This window comes from Bos javanicus, chromosome 8, assembly GCF_032452875.1.
Source record: "Bos javanicus breed banteng chromosome 8, ARS-OSU_banteng_1.0, whole genome shotgun sequence".
NCBI lineage: Eukaryota > Metazoa > Chordata > Mammalia > Artiodactyla > Bovidae > Bos > Bos javanicus.
This window is the reverse complement of record NC_083875.1, coordinates 107,683,905-107,702,345: the sequence shown is the minus strand read 5'-3', so window position 1 is coordinate 107,702,345 and position 18,441 is coordinate 107,683,905. Positions and strand designations below refer to the sequence as shown.

The 18,441-nt window shown below is 41.7% G+C and overlaps 1 protein-coding gene across 1 annotated transcript; it reads right to left on the bottom strand.

Moving 5' to 3' along the window:
* Positions 1 to 298: 298 nt before the first annotated feature.
* On the bottom strand, positions 299 to 11,117 carry TLR4 (toll like receptor 4). Its single transcript, XM_061426671.1, has 3 exons — positions 10,739 to 11,117; positions 6,037 to 6,203; positions 299 to 3,290 (listed from the first exon to the last, which is right to left on the bottom strand). Exons 1-3 carry the CDS (start codon positions 10,829 to 10,831, stop codon positions 1,025 to 1,027), a joined length of 2,526 nt encoding a protein of 841 aa, XP_061282655.1. The 5' UTR covers positions 10,832 to 11,117; the 3' UTR covers positions 299 to 1,024.
* Between the last annotated feature and the right edge of the window lie 7,324 nt (positions 11,118 to 18,441).

The window sequence follows — 18,441 nt, the reverse complement described above, 5'->3', positions numbered from 1 at the left end:
AAAAATTCAATTGTCTATCAAATAAAACCCACTTGCTGCACAAGAAAAATTTTGCTGCAATTCTCATTATGTGGTCACCCCAGCTCTATCAGCCCACATGTTTCTGGGGTCATTGAGAAAAACTGACCTCCAAAGGTCACCCCACCTCTTACCCTGCCTCTAACCTGAATTTCTCATTATGAGGCCAGGAAGTTGGACCTATTTCCCTCTATTAAAATAAGTGCCACTTTCAACCAAATTATTTTGATACTACCTTCAGGACAGTCATAACTTACTAGGTAGTAACTTCAGAATGACATCAAGTGACAAAATGATAGACTGTATTTTACATATTTCCTCAAAAGATAGTAGTTAAATATGGATATGTCCAACATGTCTCTAAGAGTTTTATTTATGGTATGGGTTGATAGAGAAGACGTGGAAAATGAGAACTGGATTTATAAAGACAAAAATATATCAGGACCTAATAGTTAATAAATAGAACATGCTAAAGGATAACCAGGACGTTTGTGAATTGACATAAAGTGGAGGGGAATCTGAATCAGGAGTCTTCTGGGTCAGAAAGTCGAATTTAAACTGTATCCAATAGAAAAAGGAAAAGTGAGCCAAGACCTAGATCAATCAAAACGACCAAAAACACCTTGTTTTAACATGGCTAAAACATATAACCTGAGGCGGTTTCTACTCGAAGGACTCAGGAGAAGAAGTCTGTCCTTTTTTACTCTCACAGAGGCCCAGTCTCTTAGCTCTAATTCAGTTTGATGGGGTAAGAGTTTAGTTGACTTTCCCTGCCCTGGACTCCTTAGCTGAGTTGGTTGAAACATCCCCCGGGAAGTTCTGTATTTTAGCACAGTATTTATTCCCTCTACACTGTAAGCTCCACGAGGCTGGCAGTCCTATAGGGCTCGCGTACCACTGAATCACCAGTCTTTAGCACAATGCTTGGTACATGGCGGCATTTACTTGTTAACTGAACACGCCCTGCATCCATCTGGGAAAGAAGCACATCAGGGGATTCTCCTCCTCAGGTGGAGGTTGTCGCTTCTTGCGGGTTGGTTTCTGCATCTGCTGTTCCTTCTGGACTCTGGGGTTTACCAGCCAGCAAGGCTTTTCTGAGTCTTCTCCAGAAGACATGCCGTCCCAGGACACTGTCCTCCCACTCCAGGTAGGTGTTCCTGCTCAGAAGGCGATAGAGCTCCACCTGCTGCCGCAGGAGAGACTTCTCCAGCTTCTGCAGGACGATGAAGATGATGCCAGCACGGCTGCTCAGAAACTGCCAGGTCTGGGCAATCTCATACTCGAAGATACACCATCGGCTCTGGATGAAGTGCTGGGACACCACGACAATAACCTTACGGCTTTTGTGGAAACCCTCCTGGATGATATTGGCGGCGATGGCCACCCCAGGAATAAAGTCCCTGTAGTGAAGGCAGAGCTGAAAGGGGGGCACGCCCTCCTCCAAGTTCTTTACCAGTTCATTCCGCACCCAGTCTTCATCCTGGCTCGAGTAGATGACAAAGGCGTCATAGGTGCTCTCGCCCCTGCCATACTTTTTGCAGCCAGCAAGAAGCATCAGGTGGAAATAGAACTTGTAGACTAGGATTCCTACCACAGACACCAGGAGCACAGTGACCACCGACACACTGATGATCGTCTTGCTCAGCTGACAAGTGGCGTTCCTGAAGCTAAGCACTGGCATGTCCTCCATATCTAAAGGCTCTGCACACATCATTTGCTCAGCTCCCACCAAGAGCTGCCTCTGGTCCTTGACCCACTGCAGGAAGCTCTGATGTTCACAAACACAAGCAAATGCATTCTGAGTAAGATTTAGCCAAGTGAGGCTCCTTGGCAAATTCTGTAGTTCTTGCTCCTTAGAGGCCATGATACGGTTGAAACTGCAGTCTAGGATCCGGAGCGAGTGGAGTGGTTCATAAAGAAATGTATCCAATGACAAGAGTTTGTTGTGACTCATATTCAGCACCTGAAGGCTAGAGAGGGAGTGAAATGCTGTCTGGGCTACCTGTTCCAGCTGACACTTAGAGAGGTCCAAGACGGTTAAGTTAGTCAGTTCTGTGAAGATGTCAGGGAGCAAGTTGTTTTGAAAAGAGTTGCCTGCCATTTTCAAGGTTTGCAGACTGACTAAGCCAGTAAAGATGCCATGGAAGACAATGCGGATGTTGGTATAAGAAATATCAAGGTAGCGGAGGTTTCTGAGTGATAGGAATGCTGAAAAAGCATTGATCTGTTTCAGAGTGGAATGCTGAAAATCCAGGTATTCTAGTTGCTCTAAGCCCATGAAGTTTGAACCTAAGGTAATGACATCATTGAAGCTCAGATCTAAATGCTTCAGGTTGGTTGTCCCAAAATCAGTGTGAGAACAGCAACCCTTGAAACTCAAGTGATTTCTTCTGAGATCTAGATACTGAAGGCTCGGTAGCTGAAACTCAGTAAAAGTGCTTATATCTTTGTTGTCTGTGAAAACAAACTTTTTGAGAGAACTGAGCTTCAATGCAGGAAACTTGTCAAAGTCACAGTTAATAATTTCTAAGTGTTGCCATCTAAAATCTTTAAGAAGGGCTTGTAGACTTCCTAAAGATATACTCAACAGAGAAATCACAGAAACATTTGCCAAACAATTAAATAAGTCTGTATTGTCCCCTGAGAATTTGTCCAAGTACGCTATCCGGAATTGTTCAATGGTCAGGTTGCACAGTCCCTCCAGGAAAGATCTGTCAAATCTTTGCAACTTCCTTTCATTTTTAAATTCTCCCAAAACCAGCCGGTTGGTTTTTAAACCAGCCAGACCTTGAATACAGGTTTTCATGCCATGTGAACTGTTAAAATTACTTCGCAGAGTCAATCCATTGAGCTTAATTTCTTTAAAGGTACCTGGTTCAATAAAGTCTAAAGGGTTCAAGGACAAATCTAAAGAGAGGTTGAGTAGGGGCATTTGATGTAGAACTTTCACATCTTCATAATAAATATTTTGGATTTTGTTGTTAGAAAGATCCAAGTGCTCTAGGTTGGGCAGGTTAGAAAAATATTCAGGTAACTTGAAGGAATGGATAAAATTGTGAGCCACATTAAGCTCTTTCAAGGTTTTGAGATGTCCAATGGGGAAGTCATTTAGAGAGACTAGGTTTGTCTCCACGGCCACCAGCTTCTGTAAACTTGATAGCCCAGAAAAGGCTCCCCAGGCTAAACTCTGGATAGGGTTTCCCGTCAGTATCAAGGTGGAGAGGTGGTTTAGGCCCTGAAATGTGTCGTCTTCAATAATCTTAATTTCACATCTACAAGAAAAAGAGATACAGATTATATAATATTTCTGCTGAATAGGAAACCAAAATGAAATATCAACCCAGTCATCTAGGTCTCCACACAGATATAACAATGCTATATAATGGTGCATAAGCAAAAATATCCAGCAAGGCAGATGAAACAAAGAAATCTGGCAAATTTGGTACTGTCACACTAGCCCATGACAATCTTTTGTATCACACGAGGCACACATGCTAAGCAGAGGCAGTCCATCCAACAGAGGAAAATCAGTTAAAGATGAATGATTGGGGCCCCTGAAGACTGAACCTCAGATCAACTTTAGCCATTTCCTGAAACACATAATTGTGATTATATATCCAACTGGTAAGATGAGATAGATAGTTGTTAATTGCTAGGCATGATAAATGACCACTGAATGCCAATTTCAAAGATATAGAAATTATACCTAAATGTCACAGATATCCTTACTATTCAAGAAAAATTCCCCATGTAATAAGGGGACTCAAAGAGAAAGAATGTGCCTGCCAATGCAGGAGAGCTGGGTTTAATCCCTGGGTCAGAAAGAGCCCCTGCAGAAGGAAGTACCAAACCACTCCAGTTTTCTTGCCTGAGAAATCCCATGGATGGAGGAGCCTGCCAGTCCGCAGGGTCATAAAAACTTGCACATGACTTAGTGACCAAACAACAACAATATCACTTTAGAGAAGCAGAGGATGAAGATGAAGGGAACATACAACTTGGAAGCAGGATGTGGATATGAATCTCTGGCCTGTTGTCAACAAGCCATGTGAATATATACTTAAACTCTCCAAGCCTCTGTTTGCTCATCTACAAAAAGAAAAAAAAAATGTATCAGTAGATTTCCATAGGGACAAAAGGCTGGCTGGTCTATCACGAAAACATCCATTGAAAATAAGTAGAGTTATTGACGGTACCTGAAGACACTGTGAAGTGAGGTGAAAAGGCAGAGCGTCTATTGCACCATAATCTGTCCTTATCTTGATCTAGCATCTCCTCCTACTAACCAGGAGAGGGAACTAGCCTCTCTCTAGGAACATATTTAAAGCTTCTGAGGGCAGTTCCTTGGGTACATGGTGGGTCGAAGATCAATTTTAAGGGACGCTGATGAGAAACCATTTTTCTTTAAAATTAAAGAATATTGGTCTGGCTACCTCAATTTGGTACAGTTCTTGACAAAATTCTTACTCAGAAAACTGAAATTTAGAAACGAATGGAATGCTATAATAGTATTTTATACTTATAAGGTCTACTTTGCAAGGTTTTTAATATATATAACATGCTACTCTCAGTATCACAGTTAACCCTGTGGTATAAGGTTCATCATTTATGTGTCACAGACATGAAACTGAGACTCAGGTCAAATGTAGAGACAAGCCTCCAGCCACATGGCAGTAAATGTTGGAGGAGGACTCAGCTCAAGTATTCTGACTTCCATGGGGCTCCATGTCACTGCCTTCAAAATGCTTGGTTCCTACCTTTGTTGTAGTTTATCAATATCCAAGTTAGAGTATAAAACATCAGATGATCACTCTTCTACAGAAATATCTACTATCTTCGTATCCTTTATTACGAGTTTCTATAATAAAATGTCACATATGTTTCTCCACTTTTCACAAACTCTTATAGAGATTATAGTCTATTATGCATTACTTTTCTAAATAAGGTCCCTATTGATGTAAATATTTTAGGAACAAGACTCAGTTCTCCCCAAAATGATGATAATAACTTCGCCTGTTCTAATGAATGATACACTTCGTTGTATCAGAAAAGAAAATACTAGTCACTGTTCATTCTTACAGTAGATGTTTTCCTTTGATCATGCATCTTTCTCTTTCTTGTATCTTCCTAATTCCCTATCCTGTACCTCACTTTCAATATTCTAGACATTATCTGAATCCAACTCCATTCAAGAACTCTGTCTTAATTACTCACTGCATATGTATGTTAGTCACTCATTCATGTCCAACTCTTTGCGACCCCATGGATTATGGCCCACCAGGCTCCTCTGATCAGGGGGATTCTCCAGGCAAGAATACTGGAGTGGGTTGCCGTGCCCCCCCATAGGGAATATTCCCAAGCAAGGGATTGAACCCAGGTCTCCTGCATTGCAGGTGGATTCTGTGCCCACTGACCCATCAGGGAAGCCCAGTGGCTCTCTGCATAGAAGTCTCTTTTTCTGTACAACACAATGTATTTTCTCTAGTTTTCAAATAACTTGTCACCTACTCTTATATATTATTATCTTTATCTCAGGTTCAAAATCCAAAATCAGAATCAAGTAACATGTATTGAATGCCTACTATATGCCCAGCACCATGCTCAGGTTTAACATATTAATTCTTTTAAGTGGATATGCCCTCCTTAATAGCTAGGGTTGTGTGTTATATATCAACATATTCTTGTTTCCTAGCAGAGTGAACAACATATAGCAGCAAGTAGTTAATAAACATTTGCTGATGAAAGAATTTGAGTCAGTTTACTCCCCTGACTTAAGAGAAAATCAGAGATAGAATTTTCCTTAGAAACTGTCTCATCCAACTGCTTTCACAAATAAAAAAGCTGAGACCTGAAGAAGGGAGATAGCTTGCCCAAAGTTATGTAATAAGTAAGATGTCTGTTGAGTGAATAATTAAGTGAATGAAAAGGAGACCTCATGAATCAGGCTTTCTGACTTGAGAATGAAATGACAATACCATGAACATTTCTCCTTGTACAGTGGTAGAACTCATGCATTACCTGGATAAATCCAGCACTTGCAGTTCTGGGAAGCTGGAGAAGTTATGGCTGCCTAAATGTCTCAGGTAGTTAAAGCTCAGGTCCAGCATCTTGGTTGATATGGGGATGTTGTCGGGGATTTTGTAGAGATTCAGCTCCATGCATTGGTAACTAATGTTAGGAACAACCTGAAATGATTAGATATTAGATGCGGTGTCTTCCTGCATGCACCTTAGCAGACTTCCCAGCAACTCTCCTCTCCTAGACTACAGCCTTGGAGGCTACTGGGACGAGCAAAGAGACCAGTCAACCTTCTTTCAAACATCCATCCATCCAATCATAAGTCACCTGATCATCTGTTCATCCATCCACTTATCCCTTCATTTATCCACTCACTTCATTCTTATAAAAGGTCTTACTCTAGATTAGAAAAGGAAAAGCACCTACCCGATGTTTAACCTCTACTCTCTCAATGGCAGCATTCAGCAAGAAGCAATGGAGTCTCGTGGTGAAGATCTGAAGCACTAGAGTCCAAAAGCCCTAGATATCACCCTAGCTCTTCCCTGTGATTTGCAGGAAGGCATTGTGTTGTTGCTATTGTTTTTCTAAATATACCTCTCATGTATACACGTTTAAAGAGACTTCCAGTCAAGTCTTCTGCACTTCCTTGGTCATAGCCCAATTTTTGCCAATTTTACTCTTTCCCTTGGATCACTCATAGCTCAGTTGGTAAAGAATCAGCCTGCAATGCAGGAGACCCCAGTTCAATTCCTGGGTCAGGAAGGTCCGCTGGAGAAGGGATAGGCTACCCACTTCAGTATTCTTGGGCTTCCCTTGTGGCTCAGCTGGTAAAAAACCTGCCTGCAACGCAGGAGACCTGGGTTCGATCCCTGGATTGGGAAGATCCCCTGGAGAAGGGAAAGGCTACCAACTCCAGTATTCTGGCCTGGAGAATTCTGGGTCACAAAGAATTGGACACAACTGAACAAATTTCACTTTCACTTGGATCACTGACCTTTGAGCAGATGAGGTAGAAATGAGGACAAATATTTGACATGTACAGACTCCAGTGGTGGAACCTAACACTTGATACTGCCTTGGTTCCTAAGCTGATATCTATCACATATTCCCAAATTCTTTGTAAGCCTTGTTCTCCAACTTCCCATTTAGTTTCCTTATTCTCTGATTCTTCAACAAAATTCTCTGCTTAAGCCAGCTAATTTTGGTTTTCAGTTTAAAACGCATAGAATCTGTTAAAAGGATTAATGAGATAAGGTTTTTAAAGAGATTATCTCAAAGCCTATTACAGTGTAAGTGATCAATACATTGTTAACATGTATTATTATTGGCTATTATTAATTCTCCACTGTATGAGGCTTAGGTCTTATATGTTACATACTTGAATTTAATCTGCAAATAAACCTTTTAAAGAATAAGAATTCAGCAAGATGAAGTAATATGTGTAAAGTCTCACAGGCCACAGTGCAGCTCTTTACTTTATTCGCTTGATCCTGAAATGTTATTCCTCAGAGCATCTGCACAGCCCATACTGTCTAATAGGGAGTGGGGCCAGGGTCATCCCTTAGCTCCTTTTATTCTCCTTCAGGGGAGACATCACTATCTAACATGATGCCTTCTGTGTGATTGTCGCATACATACTGCTTGTTTCCCTCTCTAGATGGTAAACTTTGAGAATCTAGCTCTCTGTTATGTCTCCAGCACTCAGAAAGATGCCCAGAAAATGGTTAGTGCTCAATAAATATTTGTTGAACAAATGAATGGATAACTGATTCCATGGAGGTTTATTCAAATCCCAACTGAAGACATTTGCTATCAAGTGCTGTGGTTACCACAAAGACCAATGTGATACGGCTCCAGACTCCCATCAGCTCCCCATCTAGAGTAAGGGCTATGGTAGGACCACAACTCATTCCCGAAAAGGGTCTTAAACCAGGCTTGGAAAATGTCCCCTTTGGTTCAGAAAAGGTAGATATCAATCCTGGATTCTGAGACTATAGATTGTATAGAAGGCTTCCAAGAAAAGGAAAATTTCAAGGCAAATCTGGAAGGATAAGTGAGATTTGGATATGTGGAAAGAGGAAGAAGGAGGGAAGAGTGTGAGTCCCGAGAGGTGGAAAACTAGCTCCACTTAGATGGAGTGTGGCAGGGGTATGAAACCTAACCAGATGGGGAGCCACAGCCAGGTCCGGGGGGCCCTATACTCTGTCCTACGGCGATACTTGTGAGTCGTTTAACATCTACAAATTGAGCAACCACATGCGCTAGGCACTGGGACACAGTGACAAGTAAAACCAGCAATGATCTTGCCCTTTTACAAATACCATGTCAACATAAAGACAAATAATGAGCAATAAATATATGTATTCACACACTAAATGTATTTTATATATGTATATGTATGGGCTTCCCTGATGGCTCAGTTCATAAAGAAACCGCCTGCACTGCATGAGATCCAGGTTCGATCTCTGGCTGGGAGAGATCCGTTGGAGAAGGAAATGGCAAGTCCCTCCAATATTCTTGCCTGGAAAATCCCATAGATAGAGACAGGGGACTGCAGTTTATGGGGTTGCAAAGAGTCGGACACAACTGAGTGCACACATACACACTCACACGTGTGTGTATACACACACACACACACACACACACACAGTGGTGTACTATGAGAAAAAAGTAAAGCAGCAGGACTTCCCTGGGGGTCCCGTGACTGGACTTTGTGTTCCCAATGCAAGGGGCCTGGATTCAACCCCTGGTCAGAGAACTAGATCCCAGGTATTGCAATTAAGAGTTTGCAAGCCACAACTGAAAAATCCTGAATGCCACAAATAAGACCCAGTGCAGCCAAATAAACAAATAAATATTTTTTAAATGAATAAAAATAAATAGCATAGGACATTAAAGGCAAATACAGGGAGTGAGGAGCTTTATATGAGGCAAGCAAGCAAGCCTTCCCAGAGGAGGTAACATTTAAGCAGAAATTTGAATGAAGTGAGGGACTAAGCTATGAACATATCTAGGGCTGTATTGTCCAATTGGGTAACCACAAGCCACACACAGCTATTGAACATGAGAAATGTGGATAGTTTAATATAATAAATGTAAAAGAAATGGTATAATATGTGCTAAAACTCAAGGACATAGTACCAAAAAGAAAAAAAACGTAAAATATCTTAATTGTCTAGTATATATTGCATTTTGAAATAGTATTTTTAATAAACAAAGTCAAATAAAAATACTACTAAAATTAAATTCACCTACTTTTAATTTATTTAATATGGCTACTAGAACATAGTTTAAAACATCGTTTTAAATTTAGCTAGTTAAAATTATGTTAATGTGGTTAAATAAAAATTTAGTTGAATTTAGTTAAATGTATTATTTAAATTTAAATAACTTCATGTGACCCATTGAACAGCACTCATCTAGGGGTAAAGGCATTCATTCTAGCTAGAGGAAATCGCAAGTGCAAAGGGCACCATGGTAGGAAAAGGTCCCTGACAGTGATGGAGAATTATTAAAAGCTCTAAAGGACAGTAATATCTTAGAGTTGAATCTCGAAAAACAACAACAAACCAACAGCAGATGAATATGAGCAGATTAGATTAAAGGAAGCAGGCTGTGGGGTCAGGAGACTGGTCACTGTCCAAGCATCGAGGCCAGGGGAACTGGGGTGATGGACAGAGGGAACAAGTTTTGGAAAATGAGAGCATCTGGGGCATGGGAAAGAGGAGGAGACAGGAGAAGCTGTGATTTTATCCCGCGATGACCATAATTGGAGGATCTATATGCACTGATTGAACAGCAGGAGAGACACAGAGAGGAGGACAGTGAGCCGTGTGTGGGCAGGGAGTGGCGGGGACAGGGGACTTTAGATGACACGATTTCCCCTATGTCCTCACTGTCCAGGCTCTGACTATGCTTTTCTTGAGTTTCTGCCACACCCTAAACCCCAGGACATTTCTGTGGCTGTTTGCTGCTGCCATGGGTTTCCAAAGCAATAGTCAAGTCCATGCAGGAGGAAAAAACAGGAGACCCTTTCTGAATGAGATTACAAACCAGCTGGCTGGTGTTTCGCAAAGAAAGCATTGCATTAGCTGACGTTTTGCATCTTTCCCTGTCTCCTGTTCTTCTCTATGACTCTGTCTCTGTCTTTATCTCTCTGTCTCTCCTTTTCTTTGCCAACTCTTTTTCTTTTCATTTTTTGGACAGAACTAGACTAGATTTAGAAATCCGAAATCTACATAGAAAGTTCTTTCTATTAAGAGACAAAAAACAAACAAACAAACGAATCTTCCTGATACTGAAAGGGGCAAAGCAACAGCTCGAAACAGTGTACAAACCACAGCGGAAAGGAATGACAGGAAGCAGGCTTCTTAAAACTTTCTATTAAAGTCTATGGTTCTTTTATTGATGTAAAAACTAGTCTCAGAGAGGTTTAAGGACTTCTTCAAAGTCACATAGCCCAGATGTGGAACAATAGGGATTCTAAGCAGGTGGCCTAAAGTTCCCATGTAATTCCTAAGTGGGGCACATGCCTCAGGCTGCCTGTTAATGCCCTGTAACCATGAATCATTTGATTCCTGCGGTTTCTTACTTTAAAGTAATTTGATCTGTTTGCAAATGAACCTAACCAGGGCCCAGCACAGGGAAACTGAGCAGAGAGCAGTTTTTCAGAAGCAAGGCCAAGCTCAGGGAAGCCACGTACCTGTACGCAAGGGTCCCAGCTCTCGGTTCGCAGGCAGGAGAGGATGGCCATGGCTGGGATCAGAGCCGCAGCCAGGCGGGCACGCGCCATCATCCTGGCATTTTCTGTGACCAGAAGTGGCTCTGTGAAAGCATGACCCTCTGTCTGTGCCGGCCAGGGCAGCCTCCGAGGCACTGTAGTGTCGTCTCTCCCCGGCTTGGTGCCCCAGGGCACTGCCCCTATTCAAAGCAGTGCTGGGTTACGGGAGGAGAGGAAGTGAGAGGGGCAGCCTTAGCTTTCTGGACTTTCGTTTCTCTGATATTTATCTCCTCTGCCACCGGAGGGGAAGTTAGAGGAAGAAGAAGAAAACGTCTGCAGACCAGGGGCTGAAGTAACAACAAGAGGAAGCTGGCTTTTATCCCAGGAAGTCATCTGACCTCAGGGTTAGTGAATTTAGGAAAGCAATCAGACTGGTCAAACAGCCTGTGTGACTACCCAGGAACTGTGGCTTTCTGCTTTCGTTTTGTAGTGGAAACTTACTGTTAAATGTTCATTTCCTATGTTCCAGCCATAACAAAATACCCTGGACTAGGTGACTTAAACATTCATTTTCTCACGAAGTTCTGGAGGCTAGACGTCTGTGCTCAAGGGATCAGCAGGCTTAATTTTTCAGGCTCTCCCCTTGGCTTATAGATGGCTGTCTTCTCCCTGTGCCTTCACGTCATCTTCTCTCTGCATGTGCTGGGTCTTAATTTCCTTTTCTTATAAGCACACAAGTCATAATGGGTTAGAGCCACCCTAATCTATAACCTCATGATCTCAGTTCAGTTCAGTCGCTTAATCGTGTCTGACCATTTGCGACCCCATGGACTGCGGCACACCAGGCCTCCCTGTCCATCACCAACTCCCGGAGTCTACCCAAACTCATGTCCATTGAGTGGGTGATGCCATCCAACCATCTCTTCCTCTGTCATCCCCTTCTCCTCCCGCCTTCAATCTTTCCCAGCATCAGGGTCTGTTCCAGTGAGTCAGTTCTTCACATCAGGTAGCCAAAGTTTTAGAGTTTCAGCTTCAACATCAGTCCTTCCAATGAACACCCAGGACTGATTTCCTTTAGGATGGACTGTTTGGATCTCCTTGCAGTCCAAGGGACTCTCAAGAGTCTTCTCCAACACCACAGTTCAAAAGCATCAATTCTTCAGCGCTCAGCTTTCTTTATAGTCCAACTCTCAACATCCATACATGACTACTGGAAAAACCATAGCTTTGACTAGACAGACCTTTGTTGGCAAAGTAATATCTCTGCTTTTTAATATGCTGCATCTTTTAATTTCGTGCCTGCAGTCACCATCTGCAGTGATTTTGGAGACCCCGCAAAATAAAGTCTCTCACTATTTCCATTGTTCCCCCATGTATTTGCCTTGAAGTGATGAGACCATGACCTCATTTTACCTTAATTATCATTTAAAAAACCCAAATTTGAACGTTTCTGGTGGTCCGGTTGTTAAGAATTTGCCTGATAGAGCAAGGGACATGGGTTAAATCCCTGCTCCAGGAAGATTCCACATGCCATGGGGTAACTGAGCCTGCAAGCTACAACTGCTGCACCCCACATGCCCTGAAGCCTGTGCTCCTCAGCAAGAGAAGCCACCACGGCTACAGAGTAGCCCTGGCTCACCACAACTAGAGAAACCCCACTCGAGCAGCCCAGACCCATTGCAGCGAAAGTAAATGCATAAACAAAGGCCCAACCTCAGAATTCTGAGGTGCTGAGGTCAAGGTTCCAATCTTTGAATTTTGACAGGGCATAAAATGCAGCCCAGGCACTGTCCAATTTTGTGAAATCTTGTGAAGAAACCCAAATTTATGAAACATTGAAAATAAAGCTGTATTAAGGTGATTATTAAGTATTAAGGTGATTAAAAATATGAATAAGTGAAGTGAAAGTCACTCTGTCGTGTCCGACTCTTTGCAACCCCATGGACTATATACAGTCCATGAAATTCTGCAGGCCAGAATACTGGCGTGGGTAGTCTTTCCCTTCTCCAGGGGATCTTCCCAACCTAGGGATCAAACCAGGTCTCCCACCTTGCAGGCGGATTCTTTACCAGCTGAGCCACAAAGGAAGCCCAAGAAATATGAATGAAGTGAGGATAATAATATGTACCTCAAAGTATTCTTATAGGATTAAATAAGGTGTGTTGGGTTGAAGAATCAAATAAATATACCAAAATTCAAATCTACACTAGGGTGATCTGTGCCATGTAACATCGTTGGTCAAGTCACTTAAACTAATGTGACTCAATTTCCAGTCTGTAAAATGGGATAATAATTCTAATCACAACAGAAACTCACATTTATGAAATTCATAAAAAGAAGGCCTTGTGATAGTCCAAAAAATGGAAGCTGCTATGCATTAGATTTTTTAAAAACTAGAAATAATCACATTTGTCTTACATGATGGAATTAAATTAGTTTACAGGAAATGCCTAGTCTAGTGCATGGTTCATCAGGATATTCCATAAATTGATAATTATTAAGGTGATTAAAAATATGAATAAAATAATGATAATAATATGTACCTTGAAGTGTTGTTATGGGATTAAATAAAGCAGAATTTGTAAAGCTTTGAGGACAGTGTCTAGAGTATAGGAAGTACAGTGTAAGTTTCTGTTAAACAAAAACGTAGTTTATATGCATATGATACCACTCTAATGGCAGAAAGTGAAGAGGAACTAAACAGCCTCTTGATGGGGGTGAAAGAGGAGAGTTGAAAAAGCTGGCTTGAAGCTCAACATTTAAAAAACTAAAATTATGGCATCTGGTCCCATCTCTTTATGGCAAATAGAAGGGGGGAAATTGGAAGCAGAGACAGATTTTATTTTTTGGGGCTCCAAAATCACTGCAGCCATGAAATTTAAAAATGTTTGCTCCTTGGAAGGAAAGCTGTGACACACCTAGACTGTGTTTTAAGAAGCAGAGACATCACGTTGGTGACAAAAGTTCATATAATCAAAGCTATGGTTTTTCCAGTAGTCATGTATGGATATGAGAGTTGGGCCATAAAGAAGGCTGAGTGTCAGAAAGTTGGTGCTTTGAATTGCGGTGCCAGAGAAGACTCTTGTGAGTCCCTTGGACAGCAAAGAGATCAAGCCAGTCAATCTTAAAAGAAATCAACCCTGAATATTCACTGGAAGGACTGATGCTGAAGCTGAAGCTCCAATACTTTGGCCACCTGATGCACAGAACTAACTCATTGGAAAAGTCCATGATGCTGGGACTTTTGAAAGACTGAAGGCAAAAGGAGAAGGGGGAGGCAGAGGATGAGATAATTAGATAGCATCACTGACCCAATGGACATGAATCTTGGCAACCTCCAGGAGATAGTGAAGGACAGGGAAGCCTGGTATGCTGCAGTCCATGGGGTTGCAAAGAGTCAGACATGACTTAGATGTTAAACAACAACAACAAATTACTATTATTGTATCCTACATATTAATAGTTCTACCCAAGATATCACCAAAGCACTTCAAATCCATCTAAAATCAAGCTGTGAGGGAGCATGTCATAAGGGACAGAGAACAAACTCGCAGACTTCTTCAACATTGCTGCTGTAAAACTCAGCTAAAAATAGTGCCCCTGTCAGAATGTCACTTTATGGATTAATAAAGCTTCTCTAACAGCTCAGCTAGTAATGAATCTGCCTGCAACGCAGGAGATGCAGGAGATGTGGGTTCTGTCACTGGGTTGGGAAGATCCCCTGAAGTAGAAAATGGAAACTCATTCCAGTATTCTTGCCTAAAGATTCCCATGAACAGAGGAGCCTATTGGGCTATAGTCTAAAGGATTGCAGAGAGTCAGACACAACTAACCACACACACACACACACACACACACACACACACAATGATCTTAAAGCAGTATTGGGCACAGAATATGTGCTTAATAAATTTTAGTTCCCTCGAGAGTTAACATTTTCATTCCATAGTCATCCAAGATGAAACTATTTTTGACTCCCTCATTTCTCTATATTGACTATATTACATTTTCGTATTTTCTGGATTCTTGATGCTCTGGCATTGGGGACCTTGCTGATGGGTATTGGCTGATCTAGTCAGTTCTTAGAGATACGAAATGATTTTCCGTGGAGCATAACTTTCATATGCAAACTAAACAAACCAGAGCCCATACTCTGAAACTCTTCCTCTATCTGGCTTTTATACTCTAGAAGGCAATGTTCTTCTGCCTTAATCGTCACAGGGCTAGGTACCAGAGACACCCAGAAAACTAGAGAAAGCCCTGATACGCACGAGTGTGCTGAACTTACTCAAAATAGCCAATCTTAAGCCTGCTTACCCTGCCTTTTCTTACCTCTCCCCCAGAAGCCACAATTAAGGCCATTGCCCATGCCTTCCCCTCGCCCCTTCTGCCTCCTGGTAGACTTGGTGCTTCCCCATGTGGCTCTGCAGGGTGTCTCCTGCCCCCTCCTCTTGGAAAATGTGAGTAACAAGCTATCTTTTCAATGGCAGTTGTCTCCTGATCGGTCTGTCTCACAACACCTGCATAATAGTCAAAGTAACATTTTGAAACAAAATGTTCTACCAAGTCCTAGAGGATTTATCTGTAAAATAATTCTAAAACATCAGTCTTCATTTCTATTAGCATGGCCAGTGAACACATCTCTTGGCCTAGAGTACTGCAATGTGCTCTTCAAGGGTCTCCCAGAGTCCAGATGTACTTCTTCCAAAGTTTCAACTTTTCCAACCCATCCTTTATCCCCAAATCAAAACATGATTGAAAGTAAATGAAAATGAAAGTAAAACTATCTCATGCCATGTCAGTAAAATTCTGAGGTTGTGTATTGCCTCAACCTCAAGCATTTTGGTGTACCCCCAACTACATGTGCGTGCGCACGCTCACACACACACAGTCACCTGTGGCCCTGCTCCACAGCACCAATTATGTTCTATGCTGCGGAAAGGGAACACATATCTGTTGATCAGGGGGTTATCTGTGCCGTAACTTTAGTATCCTGTAAAATCCATTTCATGTTGATTACAACAAAGTAACAAGAGTAGACATTACTTTGCCAACAAATTTCCATCTAGTCAAGGCTATGGTTTTTCCAGCGGTCATGTATGGATGTGAGAGTTGGACTGTGAAGAAGGCTGAGTACCGAAGAATTGATGCTTTTGAACTGTGGTGTTGGAGAAGACTCCTGAGAGTCCCTTGGACTGCAAGGAGATCCAACCAGTCCATCCTAAAGGAGATCAGTCCTGGGTGTTCATTGGTAGGACTGATGTTGAAGCTGAAACTCCAATACTTTGGCCACCTGATGCGAAGAGCAAGACCCTAATGCTGGGAGGGATTGGGGCAGGAGGAGAAGGGGATGACAGAGGATGAGATGGTTGGATGGCATCACCAACTCAATGGACATGGGTTTGTGTAGACTCTGGAAGTTGTTGATGGACACAGAGGCCTGGCGTGCTGCGGTTCATGGGGTCACAAAGAGTCAGACATGACTGAGCGACTGAACTAACTAACAAGAGTAGACAATTACAACTTAACCCATCTCAGAGAAGAAAGCCCCTCGTAGTTTGGCAAATCTAAGTTCCAAATTTGATTCCACCCAACAAGTCTAGGTTTCACATGTTAACACCCCTCTAATCATAATATATCTCACAATTCACAATATACTGCAATGATTATTGGCAGAACCTTTTTTCTTTCCTGGTGGCAAATAAGGTAATGATACATCTAATAATCAGTGATACTTTATATTCAATAAGGAACAGTTTTTCAATAAGAAGACAAAAAAGAAAAAGCAGCAACACACACAAACACAGGCTCTGTTCGAGTAAATAAAGAAAACAAATGGTTAGACAGAGATTAAAGAGATTGTTTCTTAAGTGCTCCTTAGAGCATGTACTGGACTAATGGGCACTTTGCATCTGCGAGCAGAACTAGAGCACTCAGTGTCTCCCACTTCTTTTTGTGCCATGGTGACTCCCTTTTAGCCTTGGACACCCATTACCAGTCCTGTGCCGATTAGCACACCGTGGAGGCACGTTTCTGGGGTCTGTAGGATGGAAAACGCTGACCTCAAGCAGAAGCATGAAGCAGACTCTCCTGGCACCCAGCAACCCACATCCTGTCTCTACTGCTGGATCGTCACATTAAGTACATCTGAGTAGTGTACTTCCCAGTATTTCCGTCCCCAAGACCCCTCCTATCAGGGGTGAGTGAGTGTGCCTCATGAGGGCTGTCAAGGAAAACAGCCTGAAGAGTCCCTTCTCCTCCTCAGCTTGAGATATCCATGGCATTTCCTATGTTATTTTAAAAGTTACATTGAATTTTCTGTCTCTGTATTGTCTGCCTCTATCAGTAGTCTATAAGCTCCATGAGGGTAGAGGCTTTGTCCAGTGTTCTATATATTCAGTGCATGAGTATATACTCAATAAGCAGTTAATAAATGAATTAAATCAACAGTATATTTGAATTTGTTTTTAATTTGCAGCTGGCATTTTAGAGAACTTGTCATCTTTCCATACTGAGTAATGGGATTCTCTTACAATATGTTCAGTGATTATTCTGGGGCTTTATCTTACTATTCTTATACTTTAAGTACTTATTCTTTATACTTTCATTATTGTTATACTTTCCTACCTCCTGATATTCCCTGAGGGTACATGTGCCCCAGCTCAAGCAACACAGAATAAGAGAGTCACGGCAAGTGGACTGAGAAAAAGTCCTCATTGCAGGAAACACCAGCTTTGTGTGGAGTAAAAAAATCTTTTTCTCTTTTAGTCATGAACCTGAGGCAAAGGCTGGTTGACTGTGGCCAAGAGAGTCTTTCGACTTTGCTCTGTCTCTGTACTTGCCCAAATCACTCAGCAAATCTCTGCCTGTCCATTCAGATTCTGGAAAAGTGTGGTATAATATGTAATATAGAAGAGACTATATTTTTAAATATTTAATCATTCTAGTTGCCTTCTAGCATCATCATTTCTTAATATGTGACTTACCTTTAATGTCACAAAATCTTCTTAACTATGGAACAGAAATAACACTGTGTAATATAAATAATACTATGGTCTAACCATTAACATTATTTGAGAGTTAAATGAGATAATATATGTGGATATACTGATAAATATTACAGTTTTACATAAATGTTGACCACTCAATCATTTACCAAATACGTAGTATGTGCTTAACATCTGCCAGGCACTGGTGTAGGCACTGAAGGTACATCAGTGAACAAAACAGACAGCCCTGCATGGAGCTCATGTTCTAATGAGGAGAGAGCCAAGAACAAGGATAAATAAGAATGTTGCATAGTATGTTGAAAGACCCATGAGTGGAAAATTAAAAGACTAAGCAGTGTAATTCAGTGAAGAGTTACAAGTGGCACTGAAGTTGCAAAAAGAGAAGCCAGTGTGGCCCTCACCGAGAAAGTGACATTCTGATCCATTTCCTGAAGGAGTTGCTAGCCATGCAGGTATCTGGGAGAACATTCCAGTTAGAACAGTGGTTCTCAAACAAGCTTGTAGATAATATAGAGAATAGATTGGTCGTAACAAGAGACTGATGATTGCAAGAGGTGCAGGGGGTAAGAAGGGCACAAATTTCCAGTTATAAAATAAATAAGGATGTGATGTACAGCATGACGACTGCAGTTAAACATACCATATTGCATTTTTGAAAGTTGCTAACAGAATCAG